We start from the raw sequence: 11,691 nt of genomic DNA on the forward strand, positions 1-11,691 counted from the left end.
AATACATAGAAATATCCCATCCCCCCCCCATACACACCCAGCGCCGAGCTCTCACCGTCCTCCCTCCACCGATCTCCAGCCCCGGCCTGAGCCTGTCCTCCCATTCATGTCACCTGGGGAGAACCCGCCATTACTACTGCTGGCAGGCTCCGCCCGGCCTGACGTCACAGGCGCCCACACACACACACATCAAAGAGGCGGCCATGTTGGATGCGGGCAGAGGAGGACGAGGTGTCATGGAGAGGCGTGGCCACAGTCTCCACCGCTCACCAATACGGAGACGTTTCGTCACATGACCTGTTTGTACTTTAAAGGAGACGTACAGAAGGCGGCCGGGGGGGGGTTCTAGAATCAGCAAAGAGGACCTGTCATCCCTATAAATACATTATATATATATATGGATCCCAATAAAGAGGACCTGTCATATTTCTCTCTCTCTCTCTCTCTCTCTCTCTCTCTCTCTCTCTCTCTAAAATAAAGAGGACCTGTCATCCATATATATATATATATACACACACACACATAAAAAGAGAAAGATGACAGGTTCTCTTTATTATATATATATATATAGAGAGAGAGAGAGAGAGAGAGAGAGAGAGAGCTGATCATCTCTCTCTCTCTATATATATATATATAAAATAAAGAGGACCTGTCATCTCTATATATATATATATATATATATATATATATATATATATATATATATATATATAAAATAAAGAGGACCTGTCATCTCGCTCTATATATATATAAAATAAAGAGGACCTGTCATCTATATATATATATATATACACATAAAGAGAGAAAGATGACAGGTCCTCTTTATTTTATATATATATAGAGCGAGATGACAGGTCCTCTTTATTAGGATAAATATATGTATATAGACAAGTAAAGAAGACCTGTTCTCTGTATATATATATATATATATATATATATATATATATATATATATATATAGATATATTGATATGACATGTCCTCTTTATTCATGTATAACTGATATCAGACAGGTCCTCTTTATTTTTATATATATATATAGATGACAGGTCCTATTTAAAATATATATATATACATAGAAAGGGAGATGGCAGGTCATCTTTATTAGGATAAATATGTTTATATATAGACAAATAAAGAAGACCTGTTCTCTGTATATAGATAGATATATTGATAAGACATGTCCTCTTTATTGATGTATAACTGATATCAGACAGGTCCTCTTTATTAATGATCAAGGGTCAGCTCCTCCTCCCCTAGGGCGGGGCCTGTGACGTGGATGGCACGACTCACGTCATGCGTACGGCAGGGAGTGTCTCTGGCCCTTTAAGGCAATCTCCGCGCCCCGCGTGACATGACGGCGAGCGGCGATTGGCTGGCAGAGCCAGGCCTCTGACTTCCGGGATCGGACTGGGGGGCAGGTGTGGTGGTGGTGGTTGTCCCCGGGAGGAGAAGATCGGGACAGAGCGGGGACCGGAGGAGTACGGGAGAGGTGACTGTGGGGGAGAGGGCGGACACCGATATCATAATCACCGCGTGTGTGTTGTAGTGGGGGGACCGATGTAGAGTCACATACACCCCCTGACCTCTGTACACCCCCTCCCCCCATTCATATACAGCACTCACCACAGGAGCTTACACTCTAATGTCCCCTCCCCCACACACTATTATTATTTATATCGCTCTGACATGTACTGTGGCGTTGTACACTGACCTCACCCTCTCTCTCTCAGGTCATGTCTGCTCTCCTCCGATCATCACAGTGGAATTCTCTGATTGGCTGATGGATGTCGGTGGAAGGATCCCTGAGGAGGTAATGGCTGGTTGTGTTTGTACTCCTCCCCCGTCATTGTTCCCGATACTCAGGGGGGTGACTGCAGCTCGTTACCATAGCGTTGTATTACGCTCTGTACAGGTATGGTGGGCCTTTTCAGGAGACGCCTCGGGTTGGCCGTTTTCGGGAGACGCCTCGGCTTGGCCGTTTTTCGGGAGACGCCTCGGCTTGGCCGTTTTTCGGGAGACGCCTCGGCTTGGCCGTTTTTCGGGAGACGCCTCGGCTTGGCCGTTTTTCGGGAGACGCCTCGGCTTGGCCGTTTTTCGGGAGACGCCTCGGCTTGGCCGTTTTTCGGGAGACGCCTCGGCTTGGCCGTTTTTCGGGAGACGCCTCGGCTTGGCCGTTTTTCGGGAGACGCCTCGGCTTGGCCGTTTTTCGGGAGACGCCTCGGCTTGGCCGTTTTTCGGGAGACGCCTCGGCTTGGCCGTTTTTCGGGAGACGCCTCGGCTTGGCCGTTTTTCGGGAGACGCCTCGGCTTGGCCGTTTTTCGGGAGACGCCTCGGCTTGGCCGTTTTTTCGGGAGACGCCTCGGCTTGGCCTCTGAGGGGATACCGATGTTGGCCTCTGAGGGGATACCGATGTTGGCCTCTGAGGGGATACCGATGTTGGCCTCTGAGGGGATACCGATGTTGGCCTCTGAGGGGATACCGATGTTGGCCTCTGAGGGGATACCGATGTTGGCCTCTGAGGGGATACCGATGTTGGCCTCTGAGGGGATACCGATGTTGGCCTCTGAGGGGATACCGATGTTGGCCTCTGAGGGGATACCGATGTTGGCCTCTGAGGGGATGTCTTGGGTTTGCCCTATGAGGGGACACCGATGTTGGCCTCTGAGGGGATGTCTTGGGTTTGCCCTATGAGGGGACACCGACATTGGCCTCTGAGGGGATGTCTTGGGTTTGCCCTATGAGGGGACACCGACATTGGCCTCTGAGGGGATGTCTTGGGTTTGCCCTATGAGGGGACACCGACATTGGCCTCTGAGGGGATGTCTTGGGTTTGCCCTATAAGGGGACACCGACATTGGCCTCTGAGGGGATGTCTTGGGTTTGCCCTATAAGGGGACACCGACATTGGCCTCTGAGGGGATGTCTTGGGTTTGCCCTATAAGGGGACACCAGTTTTGATGGGATACCTTGGTTGGCCTTTGAAGGGACATGAGTGTTGGCCCTTTTGAGAGGACACCAGTGTTGACCTTTGAGGTGACGCCAGTTTTGAGGGGACGCCTTGGGTCGGCCATTTTTGTTAAAGGCACCTATTTGGCTACAGCAGCTTGCTTTGCTTTAACTCCTTGAATACCAGGAAGTTTATAAAACGTATCTTGGTACACGAGGGGATAAGGAACGCCCTTGTTTCCCTCCTTTATTTTCAGGCTGTATCGTTCATTTTTCTGAATGAAGTCGGGTTCTCTCCAGCACTGGGATAAAGTGTGAGGTTGTGTCGGGTCGGCGAACTCTCTGCGTTTTATATTTTTATGGTTATTCCCTTCTTTATGAGTGTGAGATTCTCTCCTGAGTCACATGACTCCCCTGAGGTGTCACCAGACTCCGACTCGTGTCATTCAGTAGACGGGTCCCATCCCCGGAAATTCCACAGAACTGGTCCCAGCCAGTGGTCAGGAATTAATCGGTTTTACGATGCGACTAACGAGTTACACCCGTGTCACAAAAACAGGACCTGTCATGGCGGTTTTCATCCACCATTGGTGATTGCCATTGCTGGATCTGGGAAGTAGTGCTGGTGCCCACGTTGGGTGAGAGAGTGGGGACCACTGAGGGTTAAGTGCGGACCCCCCCCAAACTCATTTCTCAGTGGTTCCCCCTCCGCTCTCACCCCACCGCAGTCTGCCCCCTTCCGCTCTACACCCCGCCGCGGTCCCCCTCTGCACTCAACCCTTCATGGTTCGTCCCTGACCCCCTCCCCGCTCTACACCCTGCCGCGGTCCCCCTCTGCACTCAACCCTTCATGGTCCGTCCCTGACCCCCTCCCCGCTCTACACCCTGCCGCGGTCCCCCTCTGCACTCAACCCCTTACGGTCCGTCCCTGACCCCCCCCCCCCCTCTGCTCTCACCCCGCCGCGGTCCCCCTCTGCTCTCACCCCGCCGCGGTCCCCCTCTGCTCTCACCCCGCCGCGGTCCCCCTCTGCTCTCACCCCACCGCGGTCCCCCTCTGCTCTCACCCCACCGCGGTCCCCCTCTGCTCTCACCCCACCGCGGTCCCCCTCTGCTCTCACCCCACCGCGGTCCCCCTCTGCTCTCACCCCACCGCGGTCCCCCTCTGCTCTCACCCCACCGCGGTCCCCCTCTGCTCTCACCCCACCGCGGTCCCCCTCTGCTCTCACCCCACCGCGGTCCCCCTCTGCTCTCACCCCACCGCGGTCCCCCTCTGCTCTCACCCCACCGCGGTCCCCCTCTGCTCTCACCCCACCGCGGTCCCCCTCTGCTCTCACCCCACCGCGGTCCCCCTCTGCTCTCACCCCACCGCGGTCCCCCTCTGCTCTCACCCCACCGCGGTCCCCCTCTGCTCTCACCCCACCGCGGTCCCCCTCTGCTCTCACCCCACCGCGGTCCCCCTCTGCTCTCACCCCACCGCGGTCCCCCTCTGCTCTCACCCCACCGCGGTCCCCCTCTGCTCTCACCCCACCGCGGTCCCCCTCTGCTCTCACCCCACCGCGGTCCCCCTCTGCTCTCACCCCACCGCGGTCCCCCTCTGCTCTCACCCCACCGCGGTCCCCCTCTGCTCTCACCCCACCGCGGTCCCCCTCTGCTCTCACCCCACCGCGGTCCCCCTCTGCTCTCACCCCACCGCGGTCCCCCTCTGCTCTCACCCCACCGCGGTCCCCCTCTGCTCTCACCCCACCGCGGTCCCCCTCTGCTCTCACCCCACCGCGGTCCCCCTCTGCTCTCACCCCACCGCGGTCCCCCTCTGCTCTCACCCCACCGCGGTCCCCCTCTGCTCTCACCCCACCGCGGTCCCCCTCTGCTCTCACCCCACCGCGGTCCCCCTCTGCTCTCACCCCACCGCGGTCCCCCTCTGCTCTCACCCCACCGCGGTCCCCCTCTGCTCTCACCCCACCGCGGTCCCCCTCTGCTCTCACCCCACCGCGGTCCCCCTCTGCTCTCACCCCACCGCGGTCCCCCTCTGCTCTCACCCCACCGCGGTCCCCCTCTGCTCTCACCCCACCGCGGTCCCCCTCTGCTCTCACCCCACCGCGGTCCCCCTCTGCTCTCACCCCACCGCGGTCCCCCTCTGCTCTCACCCCACCGCGGTCCCCCTCTGCTCTCACCCCACCGCGGTCCCCCTCTGCTCTCACCCCACCGCGGTCCCCCTCTGCTCTCACCCCACCGCGGTCCCCCTCTGCTCTCACCCCACCGCGGTCCCCCTCTGCTCTCACCCCACCGCGGTCCCCCTCTGCTCTCACCCCACCGCGGTCCCCCTCTGCTCTCACCCCACCGCGGTCCCCCTCTGCTCTCACCCCACCGCGGTCCCCCTCTGCTCTCACCCCACCGCGGTCCCCCTCTGCTCTCACCCCACCGCGGTCCCCCTCTGCTCTCACCCCACCGCGGTCCCCCTCTGCTCTCACCCCACCGCGGTCCCCCTCTGCTCTCACCCCACCGCGGTCCCCCTCTGCTCTCACCCCACCGCGGTCCCCCTCTGCTCTCACCCCACCGCGGTCCCCCTCTGCTCTCACCCCACCGCGGTCCCCCTCTGCTCTCACCCCACCGCGGTCCCCCTCTGCTCTCACCCCACCGCGGTCCCCCTCTGCTCTCACCCCACCGCGGTCCCCCTCTGCTCTCACCCCACCGCGGTCCCCCTCTGCTCTCACCCCACCGCGGTCCCCCTCCGCACTCAACCCTCAGCGGTCCGTCCTCGCCGCGGTCCCCCTCCGCTCTCACCCCGCTGCGGTCCCCCTCCGCACTCAACCCTCCATGGTCCGTCCCTGCCCCCCTCCCCGCTCTACACCCCGCCGCGGTCCTCCTCCGCACTCAACCCTTCATGGTCCGTCCCTGCCCCCCTCCCCGCTCCCACCCCACCGCAGTCCACCTCTGCACTCAACCCTTCACGGTCCGTCCCCGCCGTGGTCCCCCTCCGCTCTCACCCCGCCGCGGTCCCCCTCTGCACTCACCCCGCCAGCCGGATCCGCCACCTGTCCTCATTGGCCAGGAGGAGAAGCCGGAAGACAACAATGGCATATATTTTTCGAGCCATAGAAACGTTCGAGTCCGGCTCCCAGCATGCAAACTAGGGGGACGGCAACCCTGTGCCCCTTATGGACCCCTGATTTGATCACTTATATATAATATTATATATTATAATATTATATCGAAATTTTCTAGCAAAAAAAAAGCTCAACTGATGGGTTTTGCCGCCACCCTCCACCTCACTCAATGAGGGGCTCAGGTTGGGATTCCATAGGGAGCCTGAAATCAAAGCTGGATTGTAACTTTGTGAAGCTCGTCTTGTGCAACACTAGCAATTTTGACCACATGGGGATACAATGTAACAAATAGTAGCAAGTGTGTTCTAAGTAGTCAATGCCACCAGCTTCCAGCAGAGGGAGTTGGCTTTAGATCTGGTGGATCGGGTTTACAATAATCGCGGTGTCTCCCTTTTTTAGGTGTGACGGCGTCAATCCGGCATCATGGAGGACAAGCGAAACATCCAGATCATCGAGTGGGAGCACCTGGACAAGAAGAAGTTCTATGTCTTCGGGGTCTGCATGACGATGATGATCAGGGTCAGCGTCTACCCGTTCACGCTCATCCGGACGCGGCTCCAGGTGCAGAAGGGGAAGAGCCTCTACAACGGGACGTTTGACGCCTTCGTGAAGATCGTGAGGTCGGAGGGGGCCGCCGGCCTGTACCGGGGCTTCCTGGTCAACACCTTCACCCTGATCTCCGGCCAGTGCTACGTCACCACCTACGAACTCACCCGCAAGTACGTGTCGGGCTACAGCAGCAGCAACACGGTCAAGTCTCTGGTGGCGGGAGGATCGGCGTCTCTGGTGGCGCAGAGCATCACCGTGCCTATCGACGTGATCTCCCAGCACCTCATGATGCAGCGGCACGGGGAGAGCCTGGGCCGCTTCCGCATCAGCAGCGCCGACAGGAAGCAGACGATCATGTTCGGCCAGACCAGGGAGATCATCATGCAGATCTTCAGGGCGGACGGGCCCAAGGGGTTTTATCGGGGTTACGTGGCTTCGCTGATGACCTACATCCCCAACAGTGCCGTGTGGTGGCCTTTCTACCACTTCTATGCAGGTGGGTGGCAGGGCATGCTGGGAGTTGTAGTTTTTTTTTAAAGGGTTTGTATAGCCTAACTTTTAGAAAGAGTAGACCTCTGTTTTCTTTGACCTGCTGGAAAGACTCCCTTCCACTTGCTGCATTTAAATTACATTTAACTTTTGAGCTTACACCGGACTGAGGCTCCCCCCCCCCAGAAGAAGGGAATGGACTTGCATGCTCCTTTATACCCAGAAGTACCACGTGTTTCTCTAAAGTAGTGGTCTCCAAACTGTGGCCCGGGTGCCAGATATGGCCCTTTTTGCTTTCTTTTTTTTCCGGGCCCTGGGGCAATCTCCCCCCCCCCCTATTAGGAACAGTGGGGCACTAGTCCTCCCACTGACACCGATGATGTGGCATTATCTTACTGATGCAGATGATGGGGCACTCTCTTACTGGCATTGTTCCTCCCCCCGACGATGGGGAACTGTTCCTCCCACCGACGACATTGGTTCCCCATCAGTGGGAGGAATGGTGCCCCGTTGCTGGTATCAGTGGGAGGAATGGTGCCCCGTTGCTGGTATCAGTGGGAAGAATGGTGCCCCGTCGCTGGTGTCGGTGGGAGGAATGGTGCCCGTCACTGGTGTCGGTGGGAGGAATGGTGCCCCGTCACTGGTGTCGGTGGGAGGAATGGTGCCCCGTCACTGGTGTCGGTGGGAGGAATGGTGCCCCGTCACTGGTGTCGGTGGGAGGAATGGTGCCCCTTCACTGGTATCGGTGGGAGGAATGGTGCCCCTTCACTGGTATCGGTGGGAGGAATGGTGCCCCTTCACTGGTGTCGGTGGGAGGAATAGTGCCCCGTCACTGGTGTCTGTGGGAGGAATGGTGCCCCTTCACTGGTATCGGTGGGAGAAATAGTGCCCCTTCACTGGTATCGGTGGGAGGAATGGTGCCCGTCACTGGTATCGGTGGGAGGAATGGTGCCCGTCACTGGTGTCGGTGGGAGGAATGGTGCCCGTCACTGGTGTCGGTGGGAGGAATGGTGCCCCGTCACTGGTGTCGGTGGGAGGAATGGTGCCCCGTCACTGGTGTCGGTGGGAGGAATGGTGCCCCGTCACTGGTGTCGGTGGGAGGAATGGTGCCCCGTCACTGGTGTCGGTGGGAGGAATGGTGCCCCGTCACTGGTGTCGGTGGGAGGAATGGTGCCCCGTCACTGGTGTCTGTGGGAAGAATGGTGCCCCGTCACTGGTGTCTGTGGGAGGAATGGTGCCCCGTCGCTGGTGTTGGTGGGAGGAATGGTGCCCCGTCGCTGGTGTCGGTGGGAGGAATGGTGCCCCTTCACTGGTATCGGTGGGAAGAATAGTGCCCCTTCACTGGTGTTGGTGGGAGGAATAGGGCCCATCAAGGGTTTTTATGGAAGGCATAGTGCCCATCACTGGTGTTTGTGGAAGGCATGGTGCCCCGTCACTGGTGTTTGTGGGAGGAATGGTGCCCGTCACTGGTGTTTGTGGGAGGAATGGTGCCCGTCACTGGTGTTGGTGGGGGGAATATGATGGGGCATTATCACACTCTATGCCAGGACACACTTTTCCCCCCAATGGCCACAGTCTGCCCCCTAAAGTGTTAAGGTCCGTAAACCGTCTTTGTTTAGAAGGTTAGGAGACCCCCAGCTCTGAAGGAACCATTAAAGGGAAGGTGAAGCGCATGTGTTTAAGGAAAGGCGCCGCACTGCAGGGGGGGGGGGGGGGGCAGGCTTGCTTCAGGAAGTCAGCCTACCCCATAAGTAATATTTGTTATAGGTGGAGTCTAGTGGGCGGAGTCACAGGACTTCCTATTCCAAAATCGCTTGGGATTGGATTTCAGGATGGCCGTATAATGTGATTTTTATTTATTTATTCCCCCCCCCCCATGTTATAACCCTCCATTTGTTTTTGTTTTTTTGTTCCAGAACAATTATCAAGCCTGTCGCCTAAAGACTGTCCTCACCTACTGCTTCAAGCCATCTCCGCGCCCATGGCTGCAGCTACAGCGGCCACCATCACCAATCCCATGGATGTCATAAGGGCCAGAGTGCAGGTAACACAACAGAGGGGGGGGGGGGGTTCTTCTCAGTGACAATGACACTAATATACAATGATCTTTAGATATAGTAATTGTTAGTAGGGGGTCCCTGAGCCTGGAATTTTTTTAAGGGTTTTTCCATGGTAAAAAGTTGAGAAGGACTGGTATTGTGTATCTTTATTCTGAATGACGATATTTAGAGGTCGATCGATATATATCGGCCGATATTTGGCCGTTTTGGAGAAATCGGCATCGGCTGATTTCTATCCAAATTAGGCCGATGTTTAACATGGCCGCTAGCAGAGCCACGGCTCCGGGGGCTAGGCCGAAGCCGCGGCCTTTCCTGATGCTGTGACCGCAGCGGCAATCCGCGGATTGCCGCTGCGGTCACAGCATCAGGAAAGGCCGCGGCTTCGTCCTAGCTCCGGAGCTGCGGTCATCTTGGTTGGTATGCTCAGTGCGGCGGCCCTCCTCTCTGTTTACACCCACAGAGGAGGAGGGGCCGCGCTCGTGGGACACACACTGCTCTCTGGTGTCTGTACTACGAGGGGCAGGGGGGGGGTGTCTATAGTGGAGGGAGAGGGGGTCTGTACTGAGGGGGGTGACACTTTTTTTTTTTTTTTTTTGCACCAGTGCCACCTGCCAGTGCCAATTAGTTCCACTTGTCGTCCAGTGCCATCTGCCATGACGATATTTAGAGGTCGACCATCCAGTGCCAATTAGTGCCACCTTCCATCCAGTGCCACCTACCAGTGCCAACTAAAGCCATCAGTGCCACCTGCCAATGCCAATTGGTGCCAGTGCTAGCTATTGCCATCCAGTGCCAATTAGTGCTGCCAGTCAGTGCCAACCAGTGCCATCTTCCAATCAGTGCCAATAAGTGCCATCTGCTAGTACCATCTTTCAGTGCCATCCAGTGCAACCTGCCCTTGCCAATAAGTGCCACCTGCCAATCAGTGCCTTCTGCTAGTGCCATCTTCCAGTGCCAATTAGTGCCATCCAGTGCCACGAGCCAGTGCCACAATTTTTTTTTTTTTTAAATCGGCATTATATATCCGCCATCGGCCGCCCTGATTTCTAAATATCGGCATCGGCCAGAGAAAAACCCGTATCGGTCGACCTCTAACGATATTACGATGTACTTCTCGGTTCCTCATCTCTCTCTTCCTTCTCCTCCTCATATTTCAGGTTGAGGGAAAAAGCTCAATCATCAACACCTTCAAGCAGCTGATGGCGGAGGAAGGACCCTGGGGCCTGACCAAAGGCCTTTCCGCCCGGATCATCTCCTCCACCCCCTCTACCATGGTCATAGTGGTGGGCTACGAGACTCTGAAGAAACTGAGCCTCAGACCCGAGATGGTAGATTCAAGACACTGGTGACAGTACGTAGACTCGGAGATGATCCCGCAGAGAGACGGGGGGGCGACACGCTCGGGCCACAACCGCGCTGGTGGACGGCCCCTGCAAAGACAGTCCAAATTCCACTGGATCGTACACAATCGCGTGTGTGTGTGTGTGTGTATATATTTGTGTGTCTGTGCACAAAGAGAGAAAATACGGAGAGACTGTATATGTGTATATCGTACAATAAGTGCGATCGGAACTTCGGTTTTATTGGGGGTTAAAAAACGAAAACCACTGCTGCTGGGCTATCCCAAGGGGTGGACACGGAGGGATTTGGCCACCCTGCATTCTTGGCGTCAAACGGCGCCCCCTGTTGCATTTTTATTTTTAAATCTGTGTTTGTGACCATTTTTTCCAGTGCCCACCCATCGTATTCTGGTCCGCTGTGGCACCACCTTGGCCCAATTAATTTTTTTTTTTTATTCTTTATTTAACATAAATGGTGTTTGTATTTTTAGAATGGACTCTTTTTAATTTAATTTTTTCCTTTTTTTTTATATATACATAGTTTTATTGATTTTTACTTAATGGGATTTGCCAAATTTTGTTGGAAGCATGGAAGAAAAGTTTTCCCTTTTTTAAAGTGGTTCTAAAGTTAAATTGTATTGTTTTTATTTTTTAACCTTTAAAGCAGAGTTCCAGCCTTTTTTAATGTTTGTTAAGTCAGCAGCTACAAGAAGTGTAGCTGCTGACTTTTAATAAACTGATACCTGTTCCACTGTCCAGCAATGCGGCCGCCTGCCCGCCCTTAGCGTCGCTCCTCTCCTTGGCGCCTCCGTTGCCCCTCTGGTGCACCTGGCCGTGACGGCTTTCGGGCTTCATGGCCCGGCTGTGCTCCCAGGGGGGGGGACAGGCGATCTCCTGGGACCCAGGGATGGACTGGCCATTGGGACTCCAGGGAGTTTCCCGGTGGGCCGGCTTCAGTGACAGCAGACCGCCGCCCCATTTGTCTCTCCCTCCCCGCAGTGCTCACCTCCTCTCCCTCCCTGCAGCGCTCACCTGGGGGGAGCAAAGAAGCAGGGGGGGGGGGACCAAAGGAGCAGGGGGGATGACAGAGGAGCATGGGGGAGGGGACAGACAGCAACAGTTATGGCCTGGGAGTTTCTCACTTCTGCCTAATCTTGTCCCATAAGGGGGGGGGGGGGCGGGGCACCCAACTGATTCTGT

At 56.2% G+C, this 11,691-nt stretch overlaps 2 protein-coding genes across 2 annotated transcripts; both read left to right on the forward strand.

Annotated features, from left to right (window-relative positions):
- The first annotated feature begins 1,343 nt into the window (after positions 1–1,343).
- SLC25A44 (solute carrier family 25 member 44) lies at positions 1,344–10,981 on the forward strand. Its single transcript, XM_040332286.1, has 5 exons — positions 1,344–1,492; positions 1,734–1,813; positions 6,453–7,098; positions 9,008–9,135; positions 10,309–10,981. The coding sequence occupies exons 3-5, from the start codon at positions 6,477–6,479 to the stop codon at positions 10,498–10,500; spliced, it is 942 nt and encodes a 313-aa protein (XP_040188220.1). The 5' UTR covers positions 1,344–1,492; positions 1,734–1,813; positions 6,453–6,476; the 3' UTR covers positions 10,501–10,981.
- LOC120920137 (proline-rich protein 36-like) lies at positions 4,462–6,226 on the forward strand (the record flags this gene model as incomplete). Its single annotated transcript, XM_040332051.1, has 2 exons — positions 4,462–5,345; positions 6,172–6,226. Coding segments are annotated over 2 exons (939 nt in total), but the record flags the coding sequence as incomplete, so codon positions are not given.
- Positions 10,982–11,691: the final 710 nt, after the last annotated feature.

The sequence above is a fragment of the Rana temporaria genome, chromosome 13, assembly GCF_905171775.1.
Source record: "Rana temporaria chromosome 13, aRanTem1.1, whole genome shotgun sequence".
NCBI classification, from domain to species: Eukaryota; Metazoa; Chordata; class Amphibia; order Anura; family Ranidae; genus Rana; species Rana temporaria.